General features: G+C 42.0%; 1 protein-coding gene across 4 annotated transcripts in view; it reads left to right on the plus strand.

Moving 5' to 3' along the window:
* ACTN1 (actinin alpha 1) overlaps window positions 1-13,531 on the plus strand; it is a 96,839-nt gene that overhangs the window by 71,957 nt on the left and 11,351 nt on the right. For all 4 annotated transcript variants that reach the window (XM_056851410.1, XM_056851408.1, XM_056851409.1 and 1 more), the window contains exons 9-12: window positions 6,636-6,728; window positions 8,202-8,432; window positions 9,441-9,588; window positions 11,321-11,471. In XM_056851410.1, coding sequence (XP_056707388.1) covers window positions 6,636-6,728; window positions 8,202-8,432; window positions 9,441-9,588; window positions 11,321-11,471 — 623 coding nt within the window. The remainder of the gene's footprint in view (window positions 1-6,635; window positions 6,729-8,201; window positions 8,433-9,440; window positions 9,589-11,320; window positions 11,472-13,531) is intronic.

Raw genomic sequence — 13,531 nt, forward strand, 5'->3', positions numbered from 1 at the left:
CCAGCTTTGCCACGTACAGTCCCAGTAGAAGACCTCTAAAGGTCTCCGTCTGTAAATATCATGTTTTTGCCATGTTGAATTCCTGGTGAGCTAAGGGGAGGCAAAAATATAAGTTGCCCTAGTACATCTTTCCAAACCGACCAACCCTGATAGCAGATTTCATTATAACAGTCGCTGTAGATACCTCTTAACTCCCTTTTCTGTGTTCCATGTTTCTCCTTGTTCCCATCCATTTGTGTTCTTCTTCCATTGGTAATTCTGGTGCTTTCCTTCTTCTTGTGGTGTTTCCTTTCTCTGGCAACTTTTAAAAAATCTGCATACTTGTCTCAACTTAGTGCCTTGGGTCTTGGGGCCACTCCTTTTGTGACATATTGTACTTGGGTACAAAATTCATATCAGTTCTTAAATACTGCTTCCATGAATCTTCCCATGAAAATGTTGCGATTCATTCTGATTCATTCAGAATATGTCTGCCCATATCTGAGTACAAAATGAAAAGGAGAAAGAAGCCAGCTCCCCTGGCTAACATTGGGCAGTTCAGATCGGAAAAGGACAGTTAGGAGTCGGTGATCCTTCCTTCCTGCACCAGGCAATAGTTCTATGAAGTGCCCTTTCATTATTTATTTATTTGTTTGTTTGTTTATTTGTTTATTTATGTTGCAACTTATAGCCTTCCCTCCCTGGCCAAGGCCAGGCTCAGGGCGAGTAACATCATTTAAAATACATTGATAATAGTAAACAATAAAATCAATAAATTCTAAGTTTAAAACAATAAAACCCTAATTAAAAAAAACCTCAAAGCCCTGACCTGGATGGCCCAGGCTAGCCTTATTTCGTCAGATCTCAGAAGCTAAGCAGGGTCAGCCCTGGTTAGTATTTGGATGGGAGACCACCAAGGAATACCAGGGTTGCTGTGCAGAGGAAGTCACTGGCAAACCAACCCTGTTAGTCTCTTGCCATGAAAACCCCAAAAGGGGTCACCATAAGTCGGCTGCAACTTGATGGCACTTTACGCACACATACAAACTCGAAACTCTAGATGGCGCCAATTTACACTCATATTGCCTGAGACAAACAGCGGGTTGCCACCTCAAGTTGAAATACAACTTAACATAAAAAGGGATAGGGATGCCAACAAAGATGATACCCGCAGCTGCCCTCAACTATAGGCCTGGTGGAATAGTTCTTTCTTGCAGGCCCTGCGGAACTCTTTAAGGTCCTGCAGGGTTCTGATGTTACCAGGCAGAGCATTCCACCAGTCCTCTCGTAGAGGACAGCCGCGCACTCTTAGGGCCATTACAAAAAACAACCCCCCTCCCATCTTCCTGCTGTGCAGTCACATTACAGGAAAAATCAGCAGGAACAATGTGTTCTTTTCCCAAATGTTCGTCAGTTTTACCTAAATCAGAGGGGCATTAGGCCACAGATGGAGGTACAGACTGCTGAAACACCACAGTCCACGATGAAAACTTTTACGTTAGGCCCCAGTTTTACTAACTACCATGATGCCGTGTTAACTGCCGGGAAAATAGCTTCCCTATGTAACTTTACTAAAATATGAGTTAAGCTTCTTTTTAAAAAGGTTCTTTTTAAAAGCAATGGTTTTTTTAATACTTCAGGTTGTACTGTAACATCATATCCTCTCAGTGTTTTTAGAACATGCTTAGCTGTTACTTCTATATCTGAGAAAATGCCTGTAGAGATTCTAGAATATGAGGGGGCATTCAAACTTTATGCAAAGATTACGCTACCAGTTTGCAGAGTTATGCAAACTGTTTCCCTAAATTTGCATAATATTGCTTGGGCTCCAGGTAATATTGCTTTTGGTATCATGGTCCACAGGAGCCCAGCATGTAATGTTTTCAAATGCGAGATGCTAGTGTTTGTTCAGTTTTGTTTGGAGCACGTTGTGTAACAAACCAACCCAATTCTGAATTCATCAAATTCACAATTTGTAGATTTGTAGATTCAGTTCATTAATCTCTTTGCAAAGTACATACTCAGGCTCACTTTTTCAATAGAAAGGATTTTTGGGACAGATTTTTGGTTTGTTAGACCCATGTTATATGATTACTGTAAATTGTGATGTCCACCCAAATAGCAATGATGACAAATTCTTTAAAAATTAATTTGAGTAGTCATTTTCTTGAATGGATATCTTAATTTGATTGTTGAAATTACGAATTCCATACTGGGGAAAAAATGTTGAGGCCTCTTTATAACCACTACTATTTACATTAGTGCTATTTAAAAAACAATTTCTACAAACATTGGGGTTTGACCCTGTGTACTGTAAATGGAAAGAGCTTGTGGCATGGGTCTCTTTCTCTGGTATCTTTTCCCCATAAAGCTTCTGGAGGTAGAATGACACCTGGGGAACACAGTGACCAGTAGCACATGGGGTGGCAACTTGAGGAGCAATCAGTAGAAAACATCTCTCTCACTTGCACAAGACTTGGCAGGAGGGAGAGGGAATTCTGCCAATTCCCATTTCTTGTTGTAGCTTCCCGTGCTGCATCCCACTCTGTTCCTAAGCATTCCCCAGCCCTACGTGGTAGCAGGGTGGGGGAGCAGGGGAGAGATCTACTCTCTTCATGGTTTATTGGAGTCAACCCATTGTTCAATATAAAACATTTAGCAGCCAAGCCAACTAATTGGAGTAAATATTAGGGTAACAAGCTGGACTGCCGGTGGAAAGGATTTTGGAAATGGAGTCTGCTTTCTGATTTTGATAACGGATTATGTTCTTAGCTGGCCAGTCCAGCAATACATCCATGACCTCGAGAACAGGCATAGTTTCTTTCCCTTTGAAGGTCTCCCAGTGTCCGTCTTCTATTAGTCAGCTGTTGAGAGATGCAGGCTCCAAATCTGCCGCTTGTGTAAAGTGATTAGAAAGCATGTATTTCAGCCTAGGCCCAGGAACAGAGTGTCTTTTCAGGCTCTGCAGCCTTTCTTGACAAGGTGACTTATTGTGATGTCGCTCCATTTCTCATTCAGATTTCTCATTACTGCTACCAGCCCTGAAGGGGAGGTCACATGATCAACTTTCTGCTTCTTTCATTCTCTTATACTGACTCTTTAAAGGTACAGGGGTCCCAGCCTGCCATGACATGTATGTGACTGGCTGCTTTTCCTTCATATGATTTACGTGTGTGTCTGTGTGTTTCTACACATACTCGCTTTGGTTGGTTTGCTTTCCCTTTCCTAACTGCTTCTAACTTTCATAACACTAAACTGCATGAGTGTTTCTTTTTTAAATTAATAGCTGGGTTTAATAATATGTTTTTAATATATTGTGAAAATTGATTTTTGGTTATAATGTTTGGCTAGCCTTTTGACCAAGTTTGGCAACTGGTGCCTCAGGATCTATCAAGAATAGCGGTAAAAAAAAATATGTCCACATTATCTACTCACTTTAGGCTAGTCTAGAACACTAGGAAAGTATTCATATCTGTGCTGTACTTCCTCAAATTGAACAAATAAACAATTAAACCAGGTGTTGAGATGCAGAGATGACAATACTGGTAAAACCTACAGAGCAACTATCTAGATTAGCCTGTTGTGTAAGTAGCATTCACAGCTGCTGTTCAGGAACACTGCACAAGGAAGATACTGTCTGCCCAAGCTGCGTGAATGTGTAACCACACTAGACAGTAATGCCACTGGACAATAGAACTGGTCGTTCTGAGATGTCATGACATTTCTGTACTTGCATTTATTTATTTTTAGAAGAGCAATGTGGAAGGATGGATAAGTAGCCCAGTTCTTAGCATAACAAACTGGTTAATCTAGTCAATGAATTAACGGTTTAATCATAAATCTTTTCCCCTCCACATTATCCAGGCATAAAAGTGATTTTAGACAACATTACTGGCACAGGAAGTTAGACTCTTAATTGAGAAAACTGTGGCACCAGAAGAGACTAGTTTGTGGCCAGTGGTCTGTGCGGCTACCTACTGGAAAAGAAATTACACGAGTAAAATACCTTGCTCTCTAACTTTAACTACCTTTAATGTCTGTGTAATTTTGAAAGGTTACATGCCCTTTTCCATGAGTGAAAATCAGTTAGATAGAAGCAGTGCTGTTGTTGTTCTATAAGGCTGTGCAAGACATACCAAAGTGTGGGATTTTGTTGTAGGTGCTAAATTGAACATCCCAAGACCCTAAGCTTAAATTTAAAAGAAATTCCTGCTTCCTGTTGCATGAAAGTACAAGGGCAATGCTTTTGAGAAGCCAAAAGTGGGATAAACTTTCCAGCAGTCAGAAGATGACACTTCAGTGCTCTACTAGCCAAAAACAGAATAAAATATGCAAAATAAGAACATTTACATTAATTTAATTTGCATAGTGGGTTTAAGATGCAGAATTCAGCTCTCCTTGGCATAGGATTTTGATAATTTTAAGCACTGAGTACACACATCCCTGAGCAAAATTAGTATGTTGCCATTTTGTGAATGTGATTCTGGGGGCCAAAAGCTTTGTGCCAAATGGGAATAATGGTATTGTTTTGACTCTCCTGTGGATTTGATGTGCCTGCTTCTTCCCTAAGGATATAGCAGGCAAAGAATTCTATAAAAATAGATCTAAAATATCCAATTGAAATTAAAACTGCTCAGTAAATTCAACTGTCTGCCAGTGTATCTGTATCCTGCAAGACCAGCCAGAGTAAAAAAAGACGACATTTGGACTTTGATTCCATGGAGGAGGAGTGTTTGGTAGCAAGGTAGCTTGACAATGCTCATCTTTATGCCCTGTGTGTCCTGGATTGACAAGCAAATGCTCTTATCCATTTGCGGGAGGGGGTCTGTGATTGAACAATGAGGATGAGGGGATCCCTTAAATATTTTGGACCAGTGTGGCTTTTTGCATTTAGTAGTACTGGTTAAGAATAGGTAAAAGTAGAAAAGAGTGGCCAAGAGCTTACCATTAAACATGTTTTTGAAGGTTTTTTTCTTTGAAAATTACTAATATCATTCAGTTAAAATATATTATTGTTTAGATGTCCAAGTTTTTTGTGGGGGAGGGGGATGCCTGACTGCCAAGGGACTGTACCTTTTTTTTGTACTGATGAACATTACCAGTTTCCAAAGGCACAGTACTTCATGGCTAAACTTAGTGCTGTTCCAACAATCTCTTTTTGGAACGAGAGAAGACTGAGGGGTGACATGATAACCATCTTCTAGTACTTGAAGGGTTGTCATATAGAGGATGGTGCCGAGTTGTTTTCTATTGCCCCAGAAGGTCAGACCAGAACTAACGGATTGAAATTAAATCAAAAGAGTTTCCGTCTAAACATTAAGAATAACTTTCTAACAGTTAGAGCGGTTCCTCAGTGGAACAGGCTTCCTCGGGAGGTGATGAGCTCTCCTTCCCTGGAGGTTTTCAAGCAGAGGCTAGATGGCCATCTGTCAGCAATGCTGATTCTATGAACTTAGGCAGTTCATGAGAGGGAGGGCATCTTGGCCATCTTCTGGGCACTGTGTGTGTGGGGGGGAGGTAGTTGTGAATTTCCTGCATTGTGCAGGGGGTTGGACTAGATGACCTTGGTGGTCCCTTCCAACTCTATGATTCTATTATTCTTTTCAGCTGCTCTAGTTATACTCTATTTCCCCTCAAATGTCTTTAGAGACTGAACTGGGAAATGTTAAAAATAGTGTTCAAAGTAGTTACGTGCCTCGAAGGGATAGTTTGCAAACTCAGTCAAATGTAGTAGGAGTATTTGGGGTATATATTCCTAAACTTGTCTAGACTCTCTGTCTTTAAAAACAAATCCAACATTTATACTAGGGAGCACTTTCTTAGGCACTTTCACACATGCCAAATAATGCACTTTCAATTCCCTTTCAATGCACTTTGCAGCCGGATTTTACTGTGTAAAGGATCGTTAAAGTGCATTAAAAATGGATTGAAAGTACATTATTCAGTATGTGTGAAAGTGCCCTTAGAGTAAAGAGCAATAAACATTTAATCCAATAATCTAATACCCCAAGATGGCCAAAATAGAGCCAAAGCTTCTTTGCATGTATATTTGTGGAACAGAGAAGATGTCAAAAGGGTATCAGCAGCTTTATGCTTTCTTCATGGATGGGTTACTTTTGGTGTGGGCCATGCACTTGGAAGCACTCAAAAACTGAAGTGGATGAGTTGCTTCAAACAAAACAGGCAACCTCAATTGGAGCCAAATGGGTTAGGTTTTTCTAGCAGCTTATTAGGTTAGTATCAGAGCAGATTTGGATGTGCACATAACCATTTACAGGACATTTGTTTCTTCGTATCCATTCTACATTGCACTGGTTTTCCAGGGTTTGGCATACATGGCTATGTGCCTAAGTGCATTCTGTGGGCTCCCACACAAAGAGGGAGACAGAAACCTACTTACACAGTATATAGTCAGATCAAAAACTTCAGAATGCGCCTGTCTTCCTGAAAAGCATGAAATTGCGGTGATAGCAAATAGCCTGAAAATCTTCATAATGTGGAGTTAAGCTTTTTAGACCAGCAGTATTCTTTTAAAGCCAGAGTGGATGAGACCTTTTTCAATAGGCCAGTAACAAGAGTCTAAATGAAACATTTTGTTGAATGATGGTGGTGGTTCTAACATATTTTTCTTTCTGCTTTTATTTTATTTTTGATAGGCGGAAACAGCAGCCAATCGGATCTGCAAGGTGCTGGCGGTTAATCAAGAGAATGAACAGCTAATGGAAGAATATGAGAAGTTGGCCAGTGATGTAGGTGTTCCTGCTTTCAATTTCTTAACAGGGCTGCATGGAAATGGAAAGTTATAAGTAGGGTACTTTATTCTAGCAGGCAAGGCTAAGCAGCAGGTAGTCTGAAATAAGTAACAGTGGTTTGTATCCAACAAATGACCTACAGAGGAAGTATGCATTTTCCTTACATTTCCCCCCACCATTCCTTTCAGCCCCTAGAAAAGATTGTTTCTGGGGTCACGGGTCTTGCATAGTCCCATGTTGGTTGGGAGATGGGGTGAAAAATCACTCCTTTCTCATCTGTCTGCAGCTTCCTGACTCCCACAACCCCAGGAATAAACTTTCTGGGAGTTGAAAGGGACTGCAGGGAAGAAGAAGAAAGCAGGAAAGAGCCCCTTGCCTTCTACTGGTGATTCATTGGATAAAACCAGTATCCCCTTTTAAACTGCTGGGGTCTGTAGTCTTCTAAAATTCAATCCAGAAGATAATGTGAGTAAAGCTTTCAAGTCATGTAGCAATTTTTTTTTCTTTTAAACATATACTTCATGATGATGGGGCTAAGGAATTAAACACTAATACATAGAAAAAGGAAACAGATGATGTAGGCTACAGGAAGAAGATATTAACTGATACTTTGAAATGGCCTGTGGCTTATGAATGGAAAAGTGTTTGCAAATAGTGAGAAGATCAGGGGTAAAACAACAAATTAAGAGCAGTGCTACTGAAAGAACTTTCCAAAAGGCATATATGGCCAATACTGAATTTAACAATTAAAAAAGCATTGGGTTAATAAAGCAGTGAAATGTTTTGGTATCAGAAGCTTATATGGTCTGGTTTTCGCAAGTCAAACTGGCTGCCTTGGAATGGCCTATTGAGAAAAGTAATCCATAGAACTGGCTTGGTATCGAAGGTTGGAAATTAAATATGTTGTAGCACCTCAAGTGTTAAAATACTACTCGACTTTCAAACTTTCTGGAAACAGCCATGTTGAGGTACAGACCAAATGGTTTTGAAATGCTATTCAGCCTTATTGAACTATATTGCATGTTTGTTCTACTTGGCAGGGGCAAGGTAAGTCTCTCCAAACCAGTACAACCATCAACTTCTGAGCCCATGGCCTGGCCAGCTGGGCCGAGCCAAGCCTTTGTGGCACTGCTGTAGGGGCCTGGCTTGGACCTGGCCAGTGGAGGTGTGGGCTGAGAGGTGATGCCGGTCTCCTCATGTGCCACTGATGACTGGGAGTGAGTTGAATCCTGGCAATGTGTGGACATCTCCTTCCCTGTGTGTCCAAAGAACCAGCCCTGCCATTTGGGGCAACAACTTTCTACATGTCCTTTTCAGTGTAAGGTATAAAGGTGCTGACTATCAGAACAAGTTTCTCACAAGACTTTAAAGCACAAACCACCCTAACAAAAATCTAAGTTTTGTTCATATTAAATGCCAGCCATGCTGTGCTAAGTTTACTACCTACTCTTTCCTCTTTGCCATTCCCAGTTGCTGGAGTGGATCCGCCGCACCATACCTTGGCTAGAAAACCGGGCACCAGAGAACACCATGCATGCCATGCAGCAGAAACTGGAGGACTTCCGAGATTACCGCCGTCTTCACAAGCCCCCCAAAGTCCAAGAGAAGTGCCAGCTTGAGATCAACTTCAACACACTGCAGACAAAGCTGCGGCTTAGCAACAGGCCAGCCTTTATGCCTTCAGAAGGGAAAATGGTCTCGGTGAGTGTATTTGGCTGGTGAGCTATGAGCATCTTGTGCTCTTAGCAAAGAACAAATGCTTTCTAGGCATATGTCTCATAGCCATTTCCTTCAAAAGACACCACCCCAGTGGCACTATCATGCACTATCAGGTCTTAGTAGACTTCCTCACTGCAAACTACAGTGCATACAGATTACATCCTTTCAACACATGGCCAGTCCCAGAGGCAGCAGGAGGCATACTTTATTGGAATGCACTGTTCCTTTAACTGAAGACTGATCTCCATGGAGATCGGGGGCTAGGAGATATACCTCACCTTAGGAGCACTGAATTCATTATTAGTCTTCAGGCCATGTTGGAACACTCTGTTTCCTGATGCCTAGACCTTGTCCTTGCCAGTGAAATAACCTTTGTCTTGTCTCTAGCTCCCTGAGGGTGCTGTCCCAGATACTATGGATGGACTAGTTGCTTTTATTGACCTTACACCTTTATATGTACGGGCACTCTGTGGTTCTGCGGTGCAAAACTATTGTTTCTGGAAATTTTGATGTGTTGGCATATGATTGGTCAGTCGACCGTATTAATAAACTTGACTTGACTAGTACTATGTGCTTTCCACTTATGCAAGCCTGCCATTTTACCAAGGTGTGCAAATCCATCCATGTTCTGCAGACATTTCCCAGCCATGTCCTGCTCTGCAGACTTTGGTCACAAATGGGAGACAAGGAGAAGCATCTTGTAGCCCAGACTGCTTGCAAATAGCTTGTAGGGTTTTTCTGTCGGGTTGCCATTGTCCTTTAATATAAAGCAGATGCCAAAGAGTTGCCATTTGATCAGATCCTCTGCTTACTTGAAATTAACCTTCATTGTTCTTACCGCTATGATACTATTTTCTATTCCAGTACCGACTGCTTGCAAGCTAATGGCCTACTTGGGCAAACTAAGGACAACATTAACAGCATTTCCTGTATTTTGCACTGATCCATCCCTTCCATCACAGTATTGTACTTTTGCTTTGATCACTGCAGGATATAAACAATGCATGGGGTGGACTGGAGCAGGCTGAGAAGGGGTATGAAGAGTGGCTTTTGAACGAGATCCGAAGATTAGAGCGGCTGGATCACCTGGCTGAGAAGTTCCGGCAGAAAGCTTCCATTCATGAATCATGGACAGATGGTAATACAGGTCTTGAAGAGTCCTGTCGGCAGAGTTTTATAGTACCATGGATCTTAACAGAACAAAACCCCTCAAATTCTGTTCCAGGAGAACAGAATTGTACGATCCATATACATATATTAACAAAATTAGACATTCTGCTTATTTTGCCTACTTTACTCTGTTTCCACTAATCATAGAGAAGGTCAAGGGTGTCATAAAGTATGGAAGCCCGAGTGTGGAACTCTATGCAAGATAATCCCAGGAATCATTCACAAGAACAAGTCTTATTTGGTTTACTTGTTTCAAAGAGTGACCATGCCATTGGCCACAGTTTCAAACCTATCTTTGCAATCATGAGAGCTAGAAAGTTGCTTTTTTGAAAAACAAAGGTTCTCAGGAAGTTGTATTCTGTGCCCTTTACTACAGTGCACAGGTCTGTGTTTTCTGTTTAAGTACAACATTGTAAAGAGAATAAAAAAGAATCCCATGCAAAACATGTAAAAGTTCCCTCTTTCTGTATACTTTTTGTGTGATCCCAAATTACCACTTTCCTTACTGATCAGTGCCATTGACTCCAGCTGAAGCATCTCTTTGTAACCTGCTTGGAAGCAGATGTGGGTTACAGAACCTGCCCCAAAAGGCCTGGTTGTTCTTTTAATCAAGTCTCTGAGTAGGGATGAGCCATATGGAATTGCTGGATTAGAATTTAATTGTGACAACCAGAGCTTAAACGGAGACACTTCTCACCCATTACAGGTGTTAAATTGCCAAAATTGTAGTATCACCAGTTAGAGTTGTTGTGAATGATCCCTGGGATTATCTTGCATACAAAAGTCACAGACTGTGGTGGTAGAAATTGCCATCAAGTCATAGCTGACTTACAGTGACATTGTAGGATTTTCGAGGCAAGAGATGTTCGGTTTGCCACTGCCTACCTCTGCATAGGCTGAGAGAGTTCTGAGAAAACTGTGACTGGCCCAGGGTCACAGACAATAGGTAAAGGTAGTCCCCTTGTGTAAGCACCGGGTCATTATTGACCCATGGGGTGACATCACATCCTGACATTTACTAGGCAGACTGTGTTTACGGGGTGGCTTGCCAGTGCCTTCCCCAGTCATCTACACTTTACCCCCAGCAAGCTGGGTACTCATTTTACCGACCTTGGAAGGATGGAAGGCTGAGTCAACCTCGAGCTGGTTACCTGAACCCGACTTCCGTCGGGATCGAACTCAGTTCGTGAGCAGAGCTTTTGAATGCAGTACTGCAGCTTTCCACTCTGCACCACGGGCAAACTATAGCTCTTGTATTTTATGGCCTTTAGCCCACACTGTTCACCATTTCCCCCCTCTCTCTATACAGATGTGCGGTATGTGTATATCTGTGTAATGAGGTTTCACTTCATGCATCTCATGAAAGAAGCTTTTGCTGCAATAAACCCAGCCCAAAGAAGCTTGTGCTGCAATAAACCTGTTTGTCTTTAAGGTGCTACAAGGTGTTTATATTGGAAAGGGATATTTAGACTAAATAGGGAATGATTCAGATTACCCATTCTAAGCAGTTATGTGAAAATCAGCCACTTACAATAGAAATGTACTGAGCTTCAATCTGTATTTTTTTTAAAAAGGTACTTGCTTGTTATGAGTAATTGTGGCCTGCTCTATAGAAATACCTGCTGTGGAGTAACAGTGGGTACAGGCTGGCCACTCTGAGGCCTCTCTCTCACTGGCCTGTGTTTTTGCTCCCCCTGTAGGCAAAGAAGCAATGCTACAGCAGAAGGATTATGAAACGGCGACCCTGTCAGAGATCAAGGCCCTCTTAAAGAAGCACGAGGCGTTTGAGAGCGACCTTGCCGCTCACCAGGACCGTGTGGAACAGATTGCTGCTATTGCCCAAGAGCTCAAGTACGGCTCCCACATAGTGCATGGGCTGCTCCTCTGGCACATAAGCCCGTCAGTGGAGTTATAAAAAGCCAAGTAGCTATCTCTTGGTGTCCAGTTCGCAGGCCTATCTACTCCTTTTAGAATCATAGAATAGAATCAGAGAATCGTAAGAGTTGGAAGGGACCATACAGGCCATCTAGTCCAACCCCCTGCTCAATGCAGGATCAGCCTAGAGCATCCCTGACAAGTGTTTGTCCAGCTGCTGCTTTAAGACTGCTAGTGAGGGGGAGCTCACCACTTCCCCAGGCAGCCGATTCCACTGTTGAACAATCCAGCCGGTACCTTGCCACCCACATTTTAAACCCATTATTGTGAGTCCTGCCCTGACCTGGATGGCCCAGGCTAGCCTGATCTCATCAGATCTCAGAAGCTAAGCAGGGTCAGCCCTGGTTAGTATTGGGATGGGAGACCACCAAGGAATACCAGGGTTGCTGTGCAGAGGAAGGCACTGGCAAACCACCTCTGTTAGTCTCTTGCCATGAAAACCCCAAAAAGGGGTCGCCATAAGTCGGCTGTGACTTGACGGCACTTTACACACGCATACATTGTGAGTCCTCTGCTGCCAACAGGAACAGCTCCTTGCCCTCCTCTAAGTGATAGCCCTTCAAATACTTTTATTTACTTGTGTTTAAGGAAGCAGCCTTAGTTAGAACAAAACTCTGTCTACTCATTGACCACAAAGAGAGGGACATGAACTGACATAGGACCTCTTCTCTGTGACAGTTTGACAAAACCATGGTAATGGTTATACAACTGGTGCATGGAGACTGCATTGATTCACAGTTAAGCCCCCATTCCTTTGTTTTGTCTGCAAGCCTAATATGGGTAAAAAGGATAGGTTTGTTTTGTTAATGTTCAGCAGTTCATCACCCAGAGAGTTAAATTCATGGGTATATCTTGACCTAAATCTTTAATCTTTTACATGTACACTAACCCCGAAAGAATTAGAATAGGCAGCAATACCTTAAACAATTTGTTTTTAGAAAAGCATTTGAACTAGATACCTTGTTCTCAAACTTTAGAGCCGTAATTCCTAAACTCTGTGTCTAGGGGAGAGTTGCTAGCATTCCATGAGAATTAGATAAAGTAATTAATTAAATGCCCTTGTAGGCTCAAAATACCATCCACAGAGGAGTCTACTAATACCTGATTCACTGCTCTGGCCTTGTCTCCACTGGGTGGATACAATTGGATCATTCTCTGCTACTATAGAGACGGTGTGATTGCCCTCTCTTGGAGGAAATTGCTAGTGGCATCTTTGCATGACTCAATCCCTTGGCCCCGGCCTCCTTCGTATCTGAACACTGAGTTGTTCAGAAACTTAAGAGGTAACCTTTTTGGAGTGGGCAGTTTTTGATTTTTCACATCCTGTACCTTTTGTGGATTTTAAGACTGATACAGTGAGTCTTCACTAGCAAAGGCTGGGGAAACAATACATTAAAGTTCCTAGGGGGGAAATGCCTTTAGTTATGTTATTGGTGGCTTATTATTACAAAAACCAAACATGTGAAGTCTTTCACTACTTAATTTGTGAAGAATACGAGAATAAGATTTGTGCAGTGTCTTTATTAGAAGGCCAGAAAAATGTGGACAACTCTTTGCTTCTCTCACTCTTGAATTTTGTGATGTTAAGTTTTCTGTGACAGAGGAAGCAGGTATGTTTATAAACTTGCAATCACCAGGGTTCTTATCTCACCCGGACATTTGAAATTAATTTTCTGGAAAGGTGCCTTCATGCACCAATAGCCCAGTGTCATTGCACCACTATGACCTTTCGACTTTCCAGTCTGAGATCAGTCAGAAGGAAGAATTGAGTCATCTGTCTACTGCTGGTGTGTTTCTTCATGGTGGCAGCTTGGTTTTGCTGGTGGCTTTTACTTTGCTTCTTGAGAAAATCCAAAGCTACCTTGGAAGCCACCCAAATTTCTTCCTCTCCTCCCTTCTACAGATGAAGTCTTGAATTTTGACATTGCCTCAAAATTAGATGTTGGCAGTACTTCTTCAGTAATGGCAGTGCCTGT

Source organism: Euleptes europaea, chromosome 6 (assembly GCF_029931775.1).
Source record: "Euleptes europaea isolate rEulEur1 chromosome 6, rEulEur1.hap1, whole genome shotgun sequence".
NCBI classification, from domain to species: Eukaryota; Metazoa; Chordata; class Lepidosauria; order Squamata; family Sphaerodactylidae; genus Euleptes; species Euleptes europaea.